This window comes from Mobula birostris, chromosome 28, assembly GCF_030028105.1.
Source record: "Mobula birostris isolate sMobBir1 chromosome 28, sMobBir1.hap1, whole genome shotgun sequence".
NCBI lineage: Eukaryota > Metazoa > Chordata > Chondrichthyes > Myliobatiformes > Myliobatidae > Mobula > Mobula birostris.
Window position 1 is genome coordinate 11,858,948 of NC_092397.1, and position 23,767 is coordinate 11,882,714.

A 23,767-nucleotide genomic window follows, 5' to 3' on the forward strand; every position below is an offset into this window, starting at 1 on the left:
ACCGGAGGTGCACTGAGAGCGGTAAGCGTAAAGGAGTTGGGTGCTTACTGTTCTGGTTAACAACAGATGGTGCAATCCGGGTCATATTACGATCGAGGAACATGTTTGTAGACCGGATATTGAACTTTTTGCTGTTGGACTTCGGCCATATTCCACCGAGATACAACATTGGGCGGCACGGGAGGTCGTTCCTGCCTGTGGCCATCCAACGTGCAGCTCTCTGGCATAGTTTGCATTTTGTTGTTTGATTGTCTGTGGTTTTTGTATTGCTATATTTACGCTCTATTCTTGGTTGGTGCGGCTGTAACGAAACCCAATTTCCCTCCGGATCCGTAAAGTATATCTATCCATCTATCTATCTATCTATCTATCTAAGAGGAGCGTTTGATGGCTCTGGGCCTGTATTCATTGGAATTCAGAAGAATGAGGGGCGACCTCGTTAAAAGCTAATGAATGGTGAAAGGCATTGATGGAGTGGATGTGGAGAGGATGCTATGGTGGGGAGAGTCTAAGACCAGAGGACACAGCCTCAGAATAGAGGGGCATCCTTTTAGAATGGAGATGAGGAGGAATTTCTTTAGCCAGAGAGCAGTGAATCTGTGGAATTCTTTGCCACGGGCAACTGTGAGGGCCAAGACTTTTTGTATGCCCAAGGCAGAGGTTGATAGGTTCTTGATTAGTCAGGGCATGAGGAGATACGGGAAGAAGGCAGGAGATTGGGGCTGAAGGGGAAAATTGGTTCAGCCATGATGAAATGGGGGAGCAGACTTGATGGACCGAACGGCCCAATTCTGCTGCTGTATCTTGTGGTCTAATTAGCACTCAAGATCAAAGCAATGACCTGTTCTCCACAGCACCATCGTGAAGAAATAACACTCTCTCCATAACAGACGCTCAGCCTACATCATTAAGCCCTTCACACCATGACCCACACCGCCCTGCTCATTATGGCCAAAAGAGATCGAGTCCCCCCACCTCCAGACCCCCATGGATACACACCTTCATCACCATGCCCAGAACACACCCCACCCACACGAGGGTGCAGCCCCTCCCACAGACCTAACACCCCCATACACCCCCCCACACACACACACACAGCCATGTAAAGGAGACTGCAGACGCAGGCCATCTGGATCAGCACGCACAAATCGCTGGAGGGACTCGGCAGGTCGGACAGCATCCGTGGAGGGAGACAAACCTCCGCAGGCGTTGCCTGAGATTTCGGGCCAAGATCCTTCATCGGGACGGGAAAGGGAAGGAGCAGGAGCCAGAATGAGAAGGTGGGAGGGAGGGGAGGGGAGGGGGTGACAGCAGGCAGGCGATAGCTCAAACCAGGAGGGGTGGGGAGGGAGGTCAGGGGAAGAGGGCAAAAAGGAATAACGTGAAAATCTGGGAGGTGACAGGGGAGGAAGGAAAAAGGGGTGAAGAAGAAAAGATCGGAGAGAACGGGAATAAGGAATGAGGGAAGGGGATGGGAATGAGAGGAGGAAGGTGATGGGTGGGGAGGGGAGAAAGAAGGGGTGACAAGGCCACATCGAGAAATCAGGTTGGAACGTACCATGAGCTTTGGCTCCTTCAGCCAGTGTCTGGTCTCAACGTGACCATGGACAGACATGTCAGTGTGAGAATGGGAAGTGGGAGTGGAACTGAAATTGATGGCCACCGGGCGATCCCAGCTGCTTCGGCAGAGCAGGCAGACTGAGCAAAGGTGTTCGACAAAGCAACCGACCACCCCGCGCCGCCCCCCCCCCCCCCCCCACTGCCCAAGCTGTGTCCGGTCTCACCACACCAGGAGCACCAATACAATAAATGACACCACTGGATAACATTCACACACATGCTCCGACTGACAAGTAAAACGTCATAAACATCCCTTTACTAACAGACACACAGACAGTGTCAGAAACACCTCTTGTCCAGATACACACACACAAAACTCCCAATAGACACACAAATATTGTCAGAAACACCTCTTGTCCAGACACACACACACACAAAGCTCCCAACAGACACACATATATTGTCAGAAACACCTCTTGTCCAGACACACACACACACAAAAAAGACTCCCAAATATTGTCAGAAACACCTCTTGTCCAGACACACACACACAAAACTCCCAATAGACACACAAATATTGTCAGAAACACCTCTTGTCCAGACACACACACAAACTCCCAACACACAAATAGTGTCAGAAACACCTCTTGTCCAGACACACACACACACACAAAACTCCCGACACACAAACACAGACACACAATGTCAGACATATCCCTTATCTAGACACATGCACAACGCCCAAAAGACAGACAGACACACTCTCTCTCCAACAGACACCCCACCCACATGCTACCAAGAGGCGTCTCGGAGTGGAAACCCTCTCCCCCCGGCCAGAGTGCGGATGGTCACTCACCTCGAACCTCGAACTGGCTGTACTCCCGGGACTTGAGGACCGGGTGCGAGAGGCAGCACCAGGGCAGCTGCTTGCGGAGCTGTGGCAGGAGGTAGTGCGTCAGGAAGCCAACCAGGCCAGCCAGGGCGTACAGCACGTAACTCAGGACCGGCTACACCGAGGGAGCAAAGAGAGAGAGAGAAAGAGAGAGAGCATGAGGCGGGCGGGAAGGGAGAGAAAACTGATCAACCGCCTGAGCGGAGGAGCGCTGTGATCCAACACGGAGCAGGTACCAATCGCAGAGTGGGCTGCAGATGTCCGCTCTTGGAATTCCTAGTAAAATTGGCTCATTATTGTCACACGTACTAAGGTACAGTGAAAAGCTCGTCTTGTATAATCACTACACAATGCATTGAGGTAATACACTAAGAAAATACAGAATAAAATGGTAGACTCCAAGTTGCAAGGTTGACTGCGTGGCCAAGAATCCATCTCATTGTACTAGAGAGCCATTCAATAGCCTGATAACAGTTCACTGATTCCATTTAATATCAGAGAACGTATATAGAATACAACCTGAAATTCTTACTCTTCACAGACATCCGCGAAACAGAGAAAAACTCAAAGAATGAATGACAGAAAAAAAAGTTAGAAGCCCAAAGAACCACCTCCCACACACAAGCATTAATTTTCCCCCAGCTTGCTCCAGCAAAGGTATCAACCCCACCCCCGCCAACCACCTACCATTCAAGCAATTGCAAACACCCCCCAGAGACCATGATCCAGAGCCCATCAAAAACTACCTTCCATCCCAACACCTCGACATCTCAGACAGGCTCTCTCTGTGCTTGAGCCTGGAGCTTGTGCCCAATGGGAGAGGGGAGAAGGCCTGGGGTGGGTGAGGGTCTCCAATTGTGCTGGCTGCTTTACTGAGGCAGCAGGAAGCGCAGACAGAGTCCACAGAGGGAAGACTGGCGTCCATGGCGAGCTGGGCCGCGTCCACGCTTCGCTGCTCTCAGTGGGTTAATCAGCATCAGTAGTAAAGGGAGCGGGAGGGAGAGTGGGGTGGGAGCCCCCAAGTCTCCAAGGCCAGGACCACAACGGGAGAGCAAATGCATGTTACCTGGCAACATCATCGGGGCTAGAGCTCAAAGGCTGCTCATCATGACCAGAGGGCCAAGGGGAACAAGGGCCAAATGTTCCCTCCTCCCCGAGACCTATCCTACAAATCCTACAAAAGGCAGTGGATTCAACCCAGTACATCACGGGTAAAGCCCTCCTAACTATTGAGCACATCCACATGAAACACTGTCGTAGGAAAGCAGCATCCATTACCAGAGATCCCCACCACCCAGGCCGTGCTCTCTTCTCACTGCTACTATTAGGAAAAAGGTGCAAGAGCCTCAGGACTCACACCACCAGGTTCAAGAACAGTTACTACCCCTCAACCATCAGTCTCCCGAACAAAAGAGGATAACCACGCTCATCTATTGAGAAGTTTCCAGAAGTAATGATCTCACTTTAAGGTCTTTTAATCTTGTTATCTCAGGCTTTTGTTATTTATTGCTAATTATTTACATTTGCACGGTTTGTTGTATTCTGCACACTGGTTGATCTTTCATTGATCCTGTTATAGTTACGATTCAATAAATTTGCTGACTATGCCCGCAAGAAAATGAATCTCAGGGTTGTATGTGGTGACATACGTGTATTTTGATGACAGAATTTACTTTGAACTGACACGGTTTGTGGGACAGTCCGGTTGTCCCCACCTGCTGCGGCTGGAATTTCAGACCGGGCTCAGGCCATTGAAAACACAACCTACATTGCTGAAGGATGGGAAACTGGCTGCAATTAGAGGGACGATAGGTTGAGGCAATAGAATAATTTAAAAAACACTTAGATTGGTACCTGCTGGGGTGGGGTTTAGAGGGGATGTGGTCAAACGCAGGACACTGAGGCATGCTGGTTAGGCACTGAGGTCAGCATGGACTCGTCGGACCGAAGGGCCTGATTTGTTCCATAACTCTACAAAGCACTGCTGTCAGTGCTTCTGGGAGACACATAGGGACCATGACCCCAGCCTCATTCCCCAATTATCCCCACCGCCACCATCATGGCTTTAAGGTAAGGGGTGGGAAGTTCAAGGGGGGTATTAGAGGAAGGTATTTTACTCAGAGAGTGGTTGGTGCGTGGAATGCACTGCCTGAGTCAGTGGTGGAGGCAGATACACTAGTGAAGTTTAAGAGACTACTAGACAGGTATATGGAGGAATTTAAGGTGGGGGTTATATGGGAGGCAGGGTCTGAGGGTTGGCACAACATCGTGGGCCGAAGGGCCTGTACTGTGCTGTACTATTCTATGTTGTATGTTTTATGACGAGCAGAGCAAACGAGTATCCCAGTAAGCCCAACGTAGACTTGTTCCAGAGACCGTATCCATGCCACGTTGACAGGGTTGTTAAGGTAGCATGTGGTGTGTTGGCCTTCATGAGTTCGGGGATTGAGTTCAAAGGCAGCAAGGTAATATTTGCAACCCTAGAAAACTCAGGTTAGACCACACTCTGGAGTATTGTGTTCAGTCTGGTCGCCTCATTACGAGAAGGATGAGGAAGTTTTAGAGAGGGTGCAGAGGAGATTTACCGGGATGCTGCCTGGATTAGAGAGGGTGCAGAGGAGATTTACCAGGATGCTGCCTGGATTAGAGAGGGTGCAGAGGAGATTTACCGGGATGCTGCCTGGATTAGAGAGGGTGCAGAGGAGATTTACCGGGATGCTGCCTGGATTGGGGAGGGGTGGGGGGGTGCAGAGGAGATTTACCGGGATGCTGTCTGGATTAGAGAGGGTGCAGAGGAGATTTACCGGGATGCTGCCTGGATTAGAGAGGGTGCAGAGGAGATTTACCGGGATGCTGCCTGGAATAGAGAGGGTGCAGAGGAGATTTACCGGGATGCTGCCTGGATTGGGGAGGGGTGGGGGGGTGCAGAGGAGATTTACCGGGATGCTGTCTGGATTAGAGAGGGTGCAGAGGAGATTTACCGGGATGCTGCCTGGATTAGAGAGGGTGCAGAGGAGATTTACCGGGATGCTGCCTGGATTAGAGAGGGTGCAGAGGAGATTTACCGGGATGCTGCCTGGATTAGAGAGGGTGCAGAGGAGATTTACCGGGATGCTGCCTGGATTGGGGGGGGGGGTGGGGGGGGTGCAGAGGAGATTTACCGGGATGCTGCCTGGATTGGGGGGGGGGGGGTGGGGGGGTGCAGAGGAGATTTACCGGGATGCTGCCTGGATTGGGGGGGGGGTGGGGGGGTGCAGAGGAGAATTACCGGGATGCTGCCTGGATTGGGGGGGGGTGGGGGGGTGCAGAGGAGATTTACCGGGATTAGAGAGGGTGTCCTATGGGGATAGGTTGAGTGAGCTCGAGCTTTTCTTTTTGGAGGATGAGAGGTGCCTTCTTGATAGAGGTGTACAAGAGGCATAGATCCAGTGGAAAGCCAGACACTTTTCTCCCAGGTGGAAATAACCAATACGAGGGATTATTATAAGGCGATTGGAAGAAAGTAAAGAGGGGATGTTGGAAGCTTTCCCCCCCACACAAAGAACGGTGGGTGCGTGGAACCCACTGCCAGGGTGTTTGTAGAGGCAGATTCATTGGGGGCATTTAAGAAGCTCTTAGATAGACACATGGATGATTGAAAACTCAAACTCGGGGACATAGTCTCCAGATTTGGGGAGCAGATTTCGGATGGAGATGAAGAGGAACTGTTTTTCCCCAGAGGGTGGTGAATATGGGGAATTTTCTGCCCCAGTGAAGCAGTAAATATATTTAAGACAAGGCTGGATAGATTTTTGCATAGAAGGGGAATTGAGGGTCATGGAGAAAAGGCAGGTAGGTGGAAATGAGTCCGTGGTCAGATCAGTCATGATCTTATTGAATGGCGGAACAGGCTTGACGGGACAGATGGCCGACTCCTGCTCCTGCTTCTTATGTTCTTGTGAAAAATGGAGGGCTATGTAAGAGGGAAGGGTAGATTGATCTTAGAATCATTCAAGGAGCAGAGCGAAGTGACGAAAGCACTAAACAGCGACTCCTTTGTTTGCATCTTTGGAAGTAGCTCTATTTCTACCTTTGATATCTCCGGTTTTCCTTTTCAAGGTTCTTTTCAAGACTCCGACCTGGAGTTACAGTCCGACTTTGGTTCTTTGCCGGAATGAGACCTGCTGTCAGGGCCTCACCCTCTTTGATATCCCAAGGACGCGGCCTAGAAGACTAGCACGCCTTCAGGGTGCCGGATTTCATGGCTCTGGAGAGGGGCAGACTTGAGGCCCCGGACTGAAGCATCGCAGAGAACCCTGGTCAGACCCCACTTGGAGTACTGTGCTCAGTTCTGGTCGCCTCACCACAGGAAGGATGTGGAAACCATAGAGAGGGTGCAGAGGAGATTTACAAGGATGTTGCCTGGATTGGGGAGCATGCCTTACGAGAATAGGTTGAGTGAACTCGGCCTTTTCTCCTTGGAGTGGCGGAGGATGAGAGGTGACCTGATAGAGGTGTATAAGGTGATGAGAGGCATTGATCGTGTGGATAGTCAGAGGCTTTTCCCAGGGCTGAAATGGCTAACACGAGAGGGCACAGTTTTAAGGTGCTTGGAAGTAGGTACAGGGGAGATGTCAGGAATAAGTTTTTCATGCAGAGAGTGGTGGGTGTGTGGAATGGGCTGCCAGCGATGGTGGTGGAGGTGAATACAATAGGGTCTTTTAAGAGACTCCTGGACAGGTACATGGAGCTCGGAAAAATAGAGAGCTTTGAGTAACCCTGCAGAAGGGCCTGTATTGTGCTGTAGGTTTTCTATATTTCTAACAGGGAACATCGGGAGCAACGGGTTTGCTGCCGTGGGCTGTGGGTCCACGGACCTGAGCCCTGGGGCCAATTCGCTGGGCGCAGAGCTCGGGAAAAGCATCGCAACAGACTTTTAACATCATAAATCGGCGAGCTGTTCGTTATGTCTCCCCTCTCGCTGAGAAACGGAGACACCTCTTTTTCCCTTATTAGGGAGGGAGAGAGCCTGTGGTATGTCGAATACAGGGTGAACGAGTAGTCTTTGGGGTACTGCAAGTCTGTGGCTTTATTGATGCTTTGCTGCACGCTTGAGTGCTCGGTGGAGGGCGCCGATGTTTTTATGCTTGTGGGGGGGGGGTCATCGCTTTGCTGCTGCTTGTGCGTGGGAGGGGGGAGCTGGGGTGGGGGTTTGGAGTTCTAACGTTTAACTGTCATTCATTCTTTGGGGCACTCTGTTTTCATGGATGTTTGCAAAGAAAAAGAATTTCAGGATATCGATTGTGTACATTTCTCTGACATTAAATGTACCTATTGAAAAGGTTAAAAAGTCAGCACAACATTAAGGCAGAGGGGTGTGTACTGTTCTATTTTCTCTGCATTGTTCTACGTCCCTGTAAACCACTGATTTACACTGAGTGACGTGTAGGGCCAGTGACCCTGGGCTCGTCCCACACATCCTCACCCCGGTTATCACCACCAACCACAAAGAGCATCCCTGACCGGTCCGGACTTCACCTCAGCTCTCGGGACACCAGAGAAAAGGAATCGGTCTGGGCTGTCAGGCCTCTCAAGCCTGCTCCCCCCTCCCCTCGTGGCCGATCTGCCGGGGTTCCACCGCCCCCGGTCTGCCAGTCCCACTGCTCAAATCCCCAGTTCAGGTGCAGAATTCCACCCTCTGCAAGAAGGAATCCCGATGCAGTTCTGCATTAAACGACTGCCTCCCCCTCCGGTGACCGGAGACCGTACAGGGTTACTTCCCACCCAACCCGCTCCGCGCCCTGAGCTCAAAGTGGTTGGGGAGGGTTGGGACTGCCCCCAGAACCTTGGCCGGATGCCCGGCAGGATAAAATATGACGGTCGGGTGCTGAAATGGCCACTTCCCGGTGAGTGGCTGGCCTTAACTTATGAGGAACTTTTGATGGCTCTGGAGTTTAGAAGAATGGGGGGGGGGGGGGTTGGGGGAATATCATTGAAACCTACCAAATATTGAAAAGCCTAGACAGAGCAGACGTGGACAGGATGTTTCCTATATTCAGGGAGTCTAGAAACAGAGGGATAGAAAGAGGTCCCTTTTAGAACAGAGATGAGGGGTATCTTCTTCAGCCAGCGGGTGGTGAACCTGTGGAGGCCAAGTCACTGGGTGCATTTAAAGCGGAGGCTGACTGGTTCTTCATTAGTAAGGGTGTCAAAGGTTATGGAGAGAAAGCAGGAAGATGGGATGAAGAGGTGATCGATTGAATGGTGGAGTAGACGCGATGGCCCGAGTAGCCTATGTCTTATGGGTCTAGCCGGAGTAAGGCACCAGCTCAGTGGGCTGCGAGCAGACAACGGCTCCATCCAGTGGCGGAGGAGCAACACTGCAGCTTGGCCAGTCATCAGTCCTAACGACGGATCGTAGACGCAGAACGTTCGGTTTCTCTGTCCGTGGGTAGAGCCTGACTCTTTTCCCAATTTTCATTTTACTGTTGAATTGACTCCTGTAAATTTCTATACACGTATGGTGGATTGGCGTCTGGAGTCTGACCGAAAGAGGGAGCCGAGGGTTGTTGGACACAGGTTGATGGAGCATCAGAGGCACAGCTCTACCCACCGAGGACATCTTTCAGTGGCAGTGCCTCAGGAAGGCAGTATCCGTCAGTGAGGACCCTCACAAACCAGGACATGCCTCCTGCTCATTACCACCATCAGAGAGGAGGTACAAGACACAGACTCGTCATTTGAGGAACAGCACCTTCAGATCTGCGAAAGGTCCAGAAACCCAGGAACACTCCCTAATTAATCCCCTTTTGCACTATTTATCTATTGTAAACCATAGCAATTTTTTTATGTCCAGCTGTACTGCTCCCATAAAATGACATACTTCACCATCACTGTCAGTGGTAACAATTGACTTTAACATCACAGTTAGCATGTTGATTCCCATCTGTCACTGTATAACACTGCAGTACCAGTGGGGACGGGTCTGTCACTGTGTAACACCGGGGTACGGTACCGGTGGGGACGGGCCTGTCACTGTGTAACACCGGGGTACGGTACCGGTGGGGAGGGGTCTGTCACTGTGTAATGCCGAGGTACGGTACCGGTGGGGACGGGTCTGTCACTGTGTAACGCCGGGGTACGGTACCGGTGGGGACGGGCCTGTCGCTGTGTGACGCCGGGGTACGGTACCGGTGGGGAGGGGTCTGTCACTGTGTAACGCCGAGGTACGGTACCGGTGGGGATGGGTCTGTCACTGTGTAACGCCGGGGTACGGTACCGGTGGGGACGGGCCTGTCGCTGTGTGACGCCGGGGTACGGTACCGGTGGGAAAGGGCCTGTGGCTGTGTGACACCGGGGTACGGTACCGGTGGGGACGGGCCTGTGGCTGTGTGACACCGGGGTACGGTACCGGTGGGGACGGGCCTGTGGCTGTGTGACACCGGGGTACGGTACCGGTGGGGACGGGTCTGTCACTGTTTAATACTGGGGTACGGTACTGGTGGGGACAAGTCTGTGACTGTATAAGAGCAGGGTACTGTACCGGTGGGGATGGGGACGGGCCTGTCGCTGTGTGACGCCGGGGTACGGTACCGGTGGGGACGGGCCTGTCGCTGTGTGACGCCGGGTTACGGTACCGGTGGGGACGGGCCTGTCGCTGTGTGACGCCGGGGTACGGTACCGGTGGGGACGGGCCTGTCGCTGTGTGACGCCGGGGTACGGTACCGGTGGGGACGGGCCTGTCGCTGTGTGACGCCGGGGTACGGTACCGGTGGGGACGGGCCTGTCGCTGTGTGCCGCCGGGGTACGGTACCGGTGGGGACAGGTCTGTCACTGTATAACACTAGCACACAGAACTTCACTCTCTCTACACAGTAAGCAACATCTCCAAACGCTTACCTGAAGTGCAATGAACACAGTGCTGGCGCTGATAGCGAAGGTAATGATGGCAATCACCGGGCACATGACCAGGTCCGAGTGGAGCATCTCCCGCTAGACACCAGGAAGGAAAGGGGATAACCAATTACAGAGCGCTGGGCACATGGTACACGCTGCTGTTCCAACTGGGCACTACTCGGACTGGGCAGGAGAAAGACGGAGATCGGAGTCCGGATTGGGTGGGGCAGGCAGGGGGATGGGAGGGTCTCAAACTGTCCTTCCAGGTGAGGCAACACTTCACCTGAAAATCTGCTGGAGCCCGGCGCTGCCGATGCGGCCTCCTCTGCATTGGGTGAGACCCGTCGTAAATTGGGGGACTGCTTTGCCGAGCACCTCCGCACCAACTGCCCAAAGTGGAACTTCCTGGTAGCCAAACGTTTCAATTCCAATTCCCATTCTGACATTGGTCCATGGCTTCCTCTTGCACCATGATGAGGGCAATCTCAACACCTTGTATTCCATCTGGGCAGCCTCCGACTGACTGTATGTACATTGATTTCTCCTTCTGGTAAAGAAAATTTCCTCCTACTTCCCCTCTTCTATCCCCACTGTGGTCTTCTCCCTCTTCTCTCCTGCCTATCCTCTCCTTCCTTTTCTCCCATGGTCCACTCTCCTCTCCCATCAGATTCCTTCCTCTCCAGCCCTTTACTTTCCCTACCCACCCGCCTTCACCTTCTAGCTACCTTCTTTCCCCTCTCTCCCACCATTTTATGCTGGTGTCTTCCCCCTTCCTTTCCAGCCCTGAAGAAGGGTCTCGGACCGAGAAGATCAATGGCTTATTCACACCCATAGATGCTGCCTGACCTGCTGAGTTCCTCCAGCGTTGTGTGTGTGTGTGTGTTGCTTTGTTGCCGTTAGTTCTGCTGAAAACCGCGGGCATCCTGTGTCGGTGCCAGAATGCCTGACATTTGCGGGCCCCCCCCCCCCCAGCACAGTCTTTGGTTGTGCTGGTTGCTAACGCAAATCGCTGCGTTTTTCAGTGCAAGAGTGGTGCAGTCCATCACGGGTAAAGCCCTCGCCAGCATCGAACACATCTACACTCAGCATCACCGCAGGAAAACAGCACCCGTCATCAGGGATCCCCACCACCCAGGTCGTGCTGTCTTCTCGCTGCTGCCATCAGGAGCCTCAGGACTCGCACCACCAGGTTCAGGAACAGGTACCACCCCTCAACCATCAGGCTCCCGAACAAAAGGGGATAAACTTCACAGCCCATCACTGAACTGTTCCCACAACCTACCGACTCACACTCAAGCAACACACACTGGTGAACGCAGCAGGCCAGGCAGCATCTCTAGGAAGAGGTACAGTCGACGTTTCAGGCCGAGACCCTCCGTCAGGACTCACACTCAAGGACTCTTCATCTCATGTTCTCGATATTTATTTATTAATTATCATTTCTTCTTCTTGTATGTGCACAGTTTGTTGTCATATGCACTGGTTGAAAGCTGTAGTGTGGTCTTTCATTGATTCTGTTATGGCCATTATTCTATCGATTTATTGATTATGCTCACAGGAAAACGAATCTCAGGGTTGTATATGGTGACAAACGTACTTTGATAATAAATTTACTTTGAACTTTTTTTTTTTATTGAGTGCAGTCGTGAACAATAGCCAGATCAGAAATGCTGATCAAGTCAACTAACTCCCAGAGAGAACTCTGACAGGCCAATCAGATGGTTCACTGCTGCTCAGGAAACAGGGACAAGGGTCGCTAGCCCCTGTACCCCAGAAACACACCCCAGCGGTGCGGCGGAGGTACGTGCTGTGCAAGACCTGATCTGAAAGCGTCATGTTGACTCACAACAGATCGTGCTCACGGTGGAACAGCTTGCTCAAGGATGGGGTGATCAGCACTGATGGGACAAATTATACCTCCACTAACTGTGGTAAAGAAGTGAATCCGAGTGGACTGACAGCCCAGCTTTACTCAGTCGTAAACGGGGGACACTGTCGTGCTTGGTGTGGGGGTACAGGGAAGGGCGAGAAACTGTGGACTAGAAGTCAAAGGCAGAGGGTGCAGAGAGGGTGGTCAGTGGTCGGTAAACGTGACACAATTGAATAAGCTACTCAGTAATCCCCAGCCACCCGACAGCAAGTCAATCGCCCACTCTAATCTCACCCGGCCCCAACCACCCCTCTCAGATCATATGGGGCACCGGAAGTCGATTTGATTGCGCCTTTCAAAATGGAACAGAGTACAGAAGCAGCTTGATGGGCCCAATGGCCTTCTAAGGAGTGGGGGGAGTGGTGGGGATGGCAGCACGGTCGCACAGCAGTTAGTTCACCGCTTTACGGTGATCATGGATCGGGGCTCAATTGCCACCACTGCCTGTAAGGCGTTCTCCCCTTGACCCTGCAGGTTTCCTCCCACAGTCCACAGGACGTACGGGTTAGGGTTAGTGAGTCGTGTGTATGGCACATGGGCGTCGCAATCATGGCGGCACTTGCGGGCCGCCCCCAGCGCAATCCTCGCTGATCTGATTTGACGCAGGTGGTGCATTTCAGTGTGTGCTTCGACCTACGTGTGACAAATAAATCTCTTCGATTCACCGTGCTGACCAGCTCTCCAGTACATCGTCCTGACCCCAGTAAATCCACTCGTCCCAAGCAGCCAGCCTCAGCCCAGAACTAATTGCTACCTCAGTCACGCCAGCCCCGCAGAGAACTGCTCAGCCTTCACTGGGTGCCATAAGATACAGGAGCAGAAGTGTGCCATTCGGCCTATTGTAACCTTTCATGCCCTTATCAATCAAGAACATATCAACTCCCACTTCAAATATCCCTAATGACTTGGCCTCCCCAACCTTCTGTGGTAATGAACGCCACCTGTTCACCGTCCACTGGCTAAATTCCTCCTCGTCTCTGTTCTAAAGGGACGTCCTTCTATTCTAAGGCTGTGCCCTCTGGGCTTAGGCACCTCCACTACGGGAAACATTCTTCCATGTCTACTCAGTCTAGACCACTGGTTCCCAACCAGGGGTCCACGCATCCCTTCATTTAATGGTATTGGCTCTTATTGTAAAAAAGCTAAAGAAATTCCTCGGAAGAGGTACAGTCGACGTTTCGGCAGGACTAACTGAAAGAAGGGCTAGTAAGAGATTTGAAAGTGGGAGGGGGAGGGGGGGGCGATCCAAAATGATAGGAGAAGACGGGAGGGGGAGGGATGGAGCCAAGAGTTGGACAGTTGATTGGCAGAAGGGACATGAGAGGAAGTTTGAGAAGTCAATGTTCATGCCATCAGGTTGGAGGCTACCCAGGTGCATTAGCGGAAGTTTGAGAAGTCAATGTTCATGCCACCAGGTTAGCCTCCAACCTGATGGCATGAACATTGACTTCTCTAACTTCCGCTAATGCCCCACTGCCCCCTCATACCTCACCTGTTTTTTAATTTATATACACACATTCTTTTTCTCTCTCTGTCCCTCTCACTATACCCCTTGCCCATCCTCTGGGGTATTTTTCCCCCCCTCCCCCTTTTCCTTCTCTCTGGGCCTCCTGTCCCATGATCCTCTCATATCCCCTTTGCCAATCACCTGTCCAGCTCTTGGCTCCATCCCTCCCCCTCCTGTCTTCTCCTATCATTTCGGATCTCCCCCTCCCCCTTTCAAATCTTTTACTAGCTCTTCCTTCAGTTAGTCCTGACGAAGGGTCTCGGCCCGAAACGTCGACTGTACCTCTTCCTGGAGATGCTGCCTGGCCTGCTGCGTTCACCAGCAACTTTGATGTGTGTTGCTTGAATTTCCAGCATCTGCAGAATTCCTCGTGTTTGCATTTTTAAAGAAATTCCTCCTCATCTTTGTTCTAAAGGGATGCCCTTCTATTCTGAGACTGTGCTTTCTAGTCCTAGACTGCCCCACTCTCCACATCCACTCTACCTAGCCCTTTCAATTCGTGGTTCGTTTCAATGAGATTCCCCCCACCCCCCATTATTCTTGGGATCATTCTCACGAATCTCTTCTGGACCCTCTCCAATGCCAGCTCGTTTTTGCCCCCCTCAGATAAGGGACTCAAAACTGCTCACAATAAACGTACACGGTCTGACCAACGGCTGATAAAGCCTCAGCATTACGACCTTGCTCTTATATTGTCATCGGCGTTATGTGCCGTGCCGCGTGCGATCTTGGTGACCAAGATTGTTCTCGGCAAGCACAGAAGTGGCTTGCCATTGCCATCTTCTGGGCAGTGTGTCTTTACAAGACGGGTGACCCCCTCACCTCCAGCCATTATCAATACTCCACCAGACATCAGTGGTCGCATAACCAACACTTGTGATGTACACTGGCTGCTCATACGACCATCCACCACCTGCTCCCATGGATCCACGTGACCCGGATCGAGGGGCTGAGCAGGTGCTACACCTTGCCCAAGGGTGACACGCAGGCTAGCGGAGGGAAGGAGCGCCTCGCGCCTCCTCTGGTAGGGACGCATCTCCACCCCGCCACCCATTTTATATTGTAGTCCTCTCAAATGAACGCTACACCATGCACACAGGCAGTTACGGCATGGCCTGGGGTGGTGGGATTGGACGAGTGGCTTGAATGAGTTCGGCAAAGGTCAGGAGAGTCTCCTGGATGAACGAACACGCAGGATGGGAGACCCACCAAGAGCAGCTACTTAAAAGCCGGTGCCTCCGAGGACTTACCACCGAGCTCCTGAGCTTAGCTGGGAGCGGATCTTGGATTTCTAGCAGTGGGTCCTCCGGGTTTCGATTGTCCAGTTGAGGGAAGAACTTGGACCGGATCAGGGACCTAAATTTCAGGAGAAGCAATGGGTCAATATCCACTCAGTACGATGGTATGATGGCTCTGCCCTTAACCCCTATCCACAGCCTCGACTGCGGTCACCCAATGTTGACTGTTGTCTCTCCTTCACCAACGCTCCTGTGTGGACAAGTGCGTCCGAACCAACAGGAGCTCAGTCTCTGAGGAACTCAGCAGGTCAGGCAACTTCTGCGGAAAGGAATAAAGAATTGACGTTCCAGGCCAGTCGACTTGCGTCCTGATGAAGGGTCTCAGCCCAAAACGTTGACTTTATTCCTTTCCGTAGACGCTGCCCGACCTGTTGAGTTCCTCCAGCGTTTTGTGTTTGTTCCTCTGGAATTCCCAACATCTCCAGAATCTCTCGTGTTCAGGGACACGACCTCTGATTCCTTCAGTGCTGCCCACCATAACTCTGTAGCCCTCTTGCTCCTTTTTAGAGTTACCTTCGGCCCATCTGACCTGTGTCGAAATATCATTCTGTCTAGTCCCATCGACCTGCCCTTCGTGTTCTTAGCCAAACTTCTCTTACATGCTAAAATTGAACCACCACTTCCACTGGCAGCTCATTCTATACTCTCACCACTGAGTGAAGAAGTTCCCCGTCATAAGATAGCCCTTAACTCCAAGTGGAGTCATCGGGACGCCACCATGACAGCGTTTTTTTTTTAAGCAGGCTTTCTTATTTTTATGAGACCGAGTTGCTAGCTCGATGCACAACCCAGCACGGATGGAAAGCGTGCCAGGGAGCCGGCTGGATTCGAACTCGGGAGCCTTCGCTCCGAAGTCCGGCGCTGATGCCACTACGCCACCAGCCGGCAGTCCCCCATCATGCTTCCCTTAAATATTTCACCTTTCACTCTTAACCCACGATCTCTAGTTCTCATCTCAACCCTGCTTGCGTGTTTTTTTATATAGGCATCCGTTAGTCTCGTGAGACCATGGATTTGCGCCTTGAAAGGTTTCTAGGGCACAGGCCTGGGCAAGGTTGTATGGAAGACCGGAAGTTGCCCATGCTGCAAGTCTCCCCTCTCCACGACACCAATGTTGTCCAAGGGAAGGGCACTAGGACCCTGCAGCTCAGCACCGGTGTCGTCGCAGAGCAATGTGTGGTTAAGTGCCTTGCTCAAGGACACAACACGCTGCCTCAGCCAAGGCTCGAACCAGCGACCTTCCAAACACTAGACGAACGCCTTAACCACTTGGCCATGCGCCAACGCAGAGGGTTATCCTGTCTATAACCCTCATTATTTTGTACCCCTCTATCAATTCTTCCCTTGTTCTCCTACGCTCCAGGGAATCAAATCCTAACCTTTTCCTTTAACTTGGGTCCTCAAGTCCTGTCAACATTCTTGTAAGTTTTCTCTGTACTCTTTCAATCCATTGATATCTTTCCTGTATGTAGTGACCAGAACTGCACACAATACTCCAAATTAGGCCTCACCAACGTCAACATCTCAGCTCCTGCACAATATTCAATTTGGGAAGCCAACGTGCCAGAACTTCTCTTTACGGCCCTATCTACCAGTGACACCACTTCCAAGGAATTAGGAGTCTGAATCCCCAGATGCCCCTCTTCTACCGCACTCTGCTTTTATATGAGGAAATCGCACTGCTGCAGTAACTTCCTAAAGGTGGTGCCGGACAGTCTGATTTTACGCAGAAACTTTCAGAACCTCAATGTACCTCTGTGCTCTGCACACTCAAAATATTTCTGGTGTTTGAACACAGAGCACCAGTTTCATGGTCACAATCAGATGGCTTTTCAAGGCTTTGATGAAGGAATAGTGAGGCCTCTGCCAGTCAGGGTCGACCATGGATGTTGTGTCCTAGCTGTCTAGATACGCGAGCCCGGACAGTACGATATGGAGAGCAAGCTGTTGCCCCCGTGTAGCAAGCTCCCCCTCTCCACGCATCTGGTGAACCCAAAGGAATGGCAGAGACCGATACAGTTTGGCACCAGGAGTTGCCAGTCAGCGTTGAACTCAACATAGGACTGCCTCAGGGACTCCAGCTCCGGATTTTTCCCTCAGGGTTCACTCCCGAACCCTTCCCCGCCAGTAGCTATAGCCACAAGTCGGCAGGGGTTTGAGTTCAGAGCTTTCCTTCTCCTAGATGAGCTGCCAACCACAGTGGACGAGCCCCATCTGCCTGAAGCGACTGGTTTTAACCCGCCTTTGCCCCTTCCCGTCAGTAGAAACTGTTCCGCCAGGCTTAGTAGCTAAGCCACACGTGAAGGCCGGGAGCTGGGCTTGGTTGTTAGAGGCTGTTTGGGAGCATTTAATAGGTGGTGGGAGCTTGTCCCCATTATCACCACTGGCTATAACAACCTTAAGGATGGTATAAGTTGTACTCAACTTCCCTGATGAGAACTTTCACGTCCACTTAGGAGAGCGGGTACTTTATTTCAATAGCAAGTCAACGGTTGTGCATGGCTTGTGACATTGTACTGAATGCGGCCTTCAGGCGCCCGCCTGCTCCTTCAGACGAGGGTGGTCCAATATGACCAGAGTTAACCCTTTCGTCCCATTGAGTCCGCTCCGCCATTCCATCTCTCCCTCTCAGCCCCATTCTGCTGCCTTCTCCCCGTAGCCTTTGGTGCCCTTAATACCCAAGTGTCGGTCAACCTCCGCTTTAAGTGTACCCAAAGGCTTGGCCTGTCTTGTTATTGCCATCCAGCGACCAGTGCCATGGCCCACCCCAAGGCTGGCACCTCCGGTTACGCAGGACAGGGCCAGCGAAAGGCCGTTGGGGGGGGGGGGTGGGTGGGAGGCTGCTGCACGGGCAAAAGCTTGCTCTCCATACCGCACTGCCCTGTCTTGCGCAGGCACAACGTCCATGGCCGAACCCAGCCAACTGAGGGCCTGCTCGTTAATGCCAGTCACGTGGCAGCAACTCACCACGTAGAAGTACGCAGTCACGGTCAAGAGGGTTCAGTTATGAGGCTCAGGCCACACATCAGAATCAGGGAGGAAATGTGATCCACGTGACTTTGACCGTGGAATGATTGTTGGTGCCAACAGGGTGATCTGAGTATCTCAGAACTGGGATTCTTACACACAACAGCAGGGGTTCCCGACCTTTTTTTTACGCCATGGACCAATACCATTCAGCAAGGGGTCCCTGGACCCCAACTGGGAGCCCCTGATCTAGAGTTTACACAGAATGGTGTTTTGGGGGGGGGAAATCTAGTGAGCAGTTCTGTGGGTGAAGACACCATGTTAATGAGAGAGGTCAGAGGAGAACGGCCAGACTGGTTCAAGCTGACAGGAAGGCGACAGTAACTCAGATAACCACACATCACAACAGCGGTGTGCGGAAGAACATCTCTGAATGGACAGCGCATCGAGCTTTGAAGCGGATGAGCTAACAGCAGCAGCAGACCACGAACATGCACGCAGTGACCACTTCATTAGGTACAGGAAGTACCTAAAAATTAAAAAGTGGCCATTGAATGTTCACAGTGAAGCTAATCCTTAATAGGGTCCCTGCATTTCTGAAAATCTTACGTTTCCAATCTGTAAACCCAATCCCATTGTGGCTATTCCAAGGAAAGGTTCCCCCAACCATCCAACGAGCGCAGCCCCAACAGCTACTTACCAGAGGGTGGTGGGGTCGCTGCTCTGTCGGCTGAGGTGGTACGACAGGGCGACTAGAAGACCACAGAACACTGAGAACAGAACAGGCACGTGCTGGGGCTCCCATGGAAACTGTGTACGGAGAGAGGCAATGGGGGAGGGGGTAGAAAAGAGGAGAGGAAGTAGGAGGACAGAGGGCAGGAGATGGAGAGGGAGGAACGAGCGAAAGAGATGGGGTAGAAAAAGGGACAGGGAACAAGGGAGGAGCATGAGGGTAGAGAAAAGGTGCAAGAAGGGGAGTGGGGTAGAAAAAGGCAGGGGAGACGGGAAGACGAGGGGAGAAATGGGATAGAAAAATGAAGAGGGGACAAAGGGTGCAAGAGGGAGAGAGAGATGGGTTAGAAAAGGGGGATGAAATGGGGGAAAGAGATATGGGGTAGAAATGGAAGAGGAGACAAGGGGGCAAGAGGGAGAGAGATGGGATAGAAAAAGGGAGAGGGTGGGGGGGAGGAAGAGGGAGTGAGGTGGGGAAGGAAGAGGGAGTGAGGTGGGGAAGGAAGAGGGAGTGAGGTGGGGAAGGAAGAGGGAGTGAGGTGGGGAAGGAAGAGGGAGAGAGATGGGATAGGAAAAGCAAAAGGGAGTGGGGGGACAAGAGAGATGGGATAGAAAAAGGGAATGAGGGGAGAAGTGGGAGAGAGATGGGGAAGGAAAAGGGAGATAAGACAAGGGTGGATAAGAGGGAAAGAGTGTAGAAATGGAGAGGGAGGGAGGGAGAGGATAGACAGAGTGCCGAGAGGAGGGGGAAGAGAAATCACAATGATGAAAGGTGGCCTCCACCTGTTCACCTGTCCCAATCAACGCCAAAGACAGCGACCCAACAAATCCCACTCCGTGTTCCCTCTCAACACAGCACATCCATTCACTCTCCTTCCCTCCACTATCTTCTCAGTCACTCCTTCAGCCTCCCCCCTCTCCCAAACCCCATTGCCCCCTCCCCTACCTTCACAGCACCAAAGCAGAATCCGTACAGAAGAGCAGCCAGCACGACACTGCGCACAAAGCTGTAGAGGGCTGACACCGGGCTGGTTGTGGCTGTGAAGAGGATGGGACACAGTCAGCACCACTGCGGGAAACAGTCCTCAAACCCATCAGCCTCTGTATCCAACCCGCCAGCCCCTGGGGTAGAGTGGACCTCTGTCTCACTAGGGGAACGGACCATCTCTCTCTCTCGGGAACAACTCCAAGAATAGAGCAGCTCTCCTCAGGTGGGTAGGGGCCTCCAGAGTCACAACGGGTAACAGAGCTGACAGGGCAGCTGGCAGATGGAGTGGAGCTGTTACAGCGGTGGGTGTTGGACAGGGTGGAGAGAAGGTTCACGGAAATGAAAGGGTTAATGTGTGCCGAGCGCTTGATGGCCCTGGCCTGTACCCGCCGCAGTTTAGAAGAATAGGGGAGGAGGTCTCATTGAAACTTATTGTTTACTGAAAGGCCGAGATAAGAGTGGATGTGGAGGAGATGTTTCCTACAGTGGGCGAGTCTAGGACCAGAGGACACAGCCTTGGAACAGAGGGACGTCCCTTCCAAACCAAGATGAGGAGGAATTTCTTTAGCCAGAGGGCGGTGAATCCGTGGGAATCATTGCCACAGGCGGCTGTGGGGGCCAAGTCATTGGGTAGATTTAAACCAGAGGCTAACAGGTTCTTGATTAGTAAGGTCATCAAATGTTACAGGAGGAAGACAGGAGAGGGATAATGAATCAGCCATGATGGGAGGGTGAAGCCTCGGAGTAGAGGGACGTCCATTTGGAACGGAAATGGGGAGGGTGGCGAATCTGTAGAATTCATCGCCACAGACGGCCATGCAGCCCGGTCACTGGGTATATGTGAGGCCGAGGGCGATAGGTTTCTTGATTAATCAGGGCACCAAAGGTTACGGGGAGAAGACAGGAGAATGGGGTTGGTGAGATAATAAATCGGCTACGGTGGAACGGCAGCGTTGTCTCGATGCGCCAAATAGCCGAACTCTGCTCTGTGCTAGCTGGTCAAATGGTAGAATGGTGGAGCAGACTCAGTGGGCTGAATTTACGAATTCTACTCCTATGTCTTGTCGCCTGGGCTCCCCAGTGGTGCGGACCAACTTATTGTACAATGCTTCTCCTTGCTTGATTCCTTGTGGAGGTTTTGCGTCGGGCGGGGCGGGGCGGGGGGGAAGAGGGGCAGAACCAACATCAAAGGACATTAAATCTCCCGGGTGCGTCTGATTGCGACCAGCCGGCGTCTCGACCTACCGGTGCCCCCGAAGGCGTGCATGTCCAGCTGCTCCAGCAAATACATGAAGAAGGTGTTGGCTTGAGGCATGAGGCCGACGAGGAAAATGACCGGGAAGCACAGCGTGAAGACTGCAAGGGAAACAACAGGGATCTTAACCACCAGCGGGCGCACGGGTAAGACTACCACAGAGGGCTCACACCCGCAAGGCAAAGCAAAAAGAAATCCGCGGCTACTGGAAGCTCGATTTCAACGTTGAAGACAAGTTTGGATAGGGACATGGACATTGTCCGGTGCAGGTTGATGGGACGAGGCAGTTTAAGTGGTTTTGGCATGGGCTAGATGGGCCGAAGGGCCCGTTTTTGTGCTGCTGCTTTCTATGACTCGAACATCTGAGAGTAGGGAAGAAGTGGTAATGGTTCCCACTGGAGCAGGTGAGTTGAAGAGTCCAGATACATTGAAACATAAACACAAAAGGGTCTGCAGACGCTGGAAATCCAGTGCAACACACGCACAAAGTGCTGTAGGAACCCAGCAGGTCAGGCAGCATCTATGGAGGGGGATAAACGGTTGATATTTCGGGCCGAGACCCCTCATGAGGACTGGTAGGGTCTCCTTGCGAAACATCAGCTGTCTATTCCCCTCCGTAGGTGCTGCCTGGCCTGCTGAGTTCCTCCAGCATCTCGTGTGGCGCAGTGAAACGTGTTGCTTGCGTCAGTGACCGATGCAGCCCGAAGACTGCGCCGGGGGAGGGAGGGGCAGGCCGCAGGTGCCGCCACGCTTCCAGCGCCGACCTGCTAACCCTGACCCGTGCGTCTTTGCACTGTGGGAGGAAACCGGAGCACCCGGAGGAAACCCACGCGGTCGCTGAGAGAACGTACAAACTCCTCACAGAGTGGCAGTAATTGAACCCGTATCACTGGCGTTACACTAACCACCGTGTCACCCTAGGTGAGTACAAGAGAGAAAGGAATCTGGGGGAGGAGGTACAGTGAAGAGGGAGATAGAGAGGGGTGGGAGGGAAAATACTGGCACACAGCAGAGGGCCATGCAGACACGGTAAAGTTCTGACTATAACGCTGCCTGCCCCGAGGCGCAAACTCACCGACCACCACGTCCCTGGCGCAAGCGAAGGACGGGGCCGAGAAGAGAGTGATCCCGTAGAGGCTGATGGGGTGGAGGTGGTTGCTCTGGCTGGCAAGGTCAAAAAGCCAGATCAGCATACAGCACAGGCAGAAGTAGACCGGGCGGCTGTACGCGATGATCCAGTTGTGGCCCTGGGGGGGTGGAGGACAGATGCGTCACGCAAGATCATACCGGCCACCGCTCACAAGACAACCCGGACAAACCCTGCCTCGTCACCCCAGCCCACCCGTCCTTCCACCCCCACCCCCAACCCCTCAGCCAGATCGACCCAGGAACGATGCCTACATCACACAGCCGGTGGAACTGGTGACCACCAGGACACGGAAGATCCCCCAAGACCCTGAAGGCTCATTCCACTCCAGGGACCGGGCCCTCTGACGTTCTTCATAGAAACATAGAAAATAGGAGGAGTAGGCCATTCAGCCCTTCGAGCCTGCACCGCCATTCAGTATGATCATGGCTGATCATCCAACTCAGAACCCTGTACCAGCCTTCCCTCCACACCCCCTGATCCCCGTAGCCACAAGGGCCATATCTAACACTCTCTTAAATATAGCCAATGAACTGGCCTCAACCGTTTCCCGTGGCAGAGAATTCCACAGATTCACCACTCTCTGTGTGAAGAAGTTTTTCCTCATCGCGGTCCTAAAAGGCTTCCCCTTTATCCTCAAACTGCGACCCCTCGTTCTGGACTTCCCCAACATCGGGAACAATCTTCCTGCATCTAGCCTGTCCAATCCCTTTAGGATTTTATACGTTTCAATCTTCTAAATTCCAGAGAGCATAAGCCTAGTCGATCCAGTCTTTCATCATATGAAACTCCTGCCATCCCAGGAATCAATCTGGTGAACCTTCTTTGTACTCCCTCTATGGCAAGAATGTCTTTCCTCAGATTAGGGGACCCAAACTGCACCCAATACTCCAGGTGTGGTCTCGCCAAGGCAGTAGTACAGCAGTTCAGTACAGCAGTGAGTGAGTATGGCACCGACCCAGGTGCCAGGTCCCTCCGAGGGGAATGGGGTTGCAGTGGATTGAGTTGCAGTATTACTTTTTTGTGCAGTTTAACTTCCCTACGTAGGGCTTGGACATATTATGAGGATGGACAACGAAGTGGCAGACGGAATGCAGTGCAGGAAAGAGTATGGTCATACGTTCTGGTAGAAGGAATAAAGGCGTGGACTATTTTGTAAATGGGAAGCAAATTCTGAAATCAGAGGTGCAGAGGGACTTGGGAGTCCTCGTGCGGGATTCCCTAAAAGGTTAACTTGCAGACTGATTCTGTGGTAAGGGAGGCAAATGCAATGTTAGCATTCATTTTGAGAGGACTAGTGCACAAGAGCACGGATGCAACGCTGAGGCTTTATAATGCCTACACTTGGAGTATTGTGAGCAGTGTTGGGACCCTTATACAAGAAAGGATGCACTGGCATTGGAGAAGGTCATGAAAATGATCCCAGCTATGAGAGGGTTAATGTATGAGGGGTCTTTGATGACTCTGTTCTTATACTTGCTGGAGTTTAGGAAAATGAAGAGGTGCTCTCATTGAATATTGAGATATTAAGGATTCAATATTCACCAAGAGTGGAAATGGTGTCTCCTATGGTGGGGGAGTCTAGCAACAGAGGGCACAGCCTCAGAATAATAGGA

The 23,767-nt window shown here is 52.4% G+C and overlaps 1 protein-coding gene across 2 annotated transcripts in view; it reads right to left on the reverse strand.

The window, feature by feature from the left end:
• LOC140189267 (pecanex-like protein 3) overlaps positions 1-23,767 on the reverse strand; it is a 122,196-nt gene that overhangs the window by 42,383 nt on the left and 56,046 nt on the right. For both annotated transcript variants that reach the window (XM_072245962.1, XM_072245961.1), the window contains exons 14-20: positions 22,080-22,251; positions 20,995-21,105; positions 19,708-19,799; positions 18,730-18,839; positions 15,015-15,120; positions 10,331-10,423; positions 2,417-2,567 (exon numbers count right to left, since the gene is read on the reverse strand). In XM_072245962.1, the coding sequence (XP_072102063.1) occupies positions 2,417-2,567; positions 10,331-10,423; positions 15,015-15,120; positions 18,730-18,839; positions 19,708-19,799; positions 20,995-21,105; positions 22,080-22,251 (835 nt within the window). The remainder of the gene's footprint in view (positions 1-2,416; positions 2,568-10,330; positions 10,424-15,014; positions 15,121-18,729; positions 18,840-19,707; positions 19,800-20,994; positions 21,106-22,079; positions 22,252-23,767) is intronic.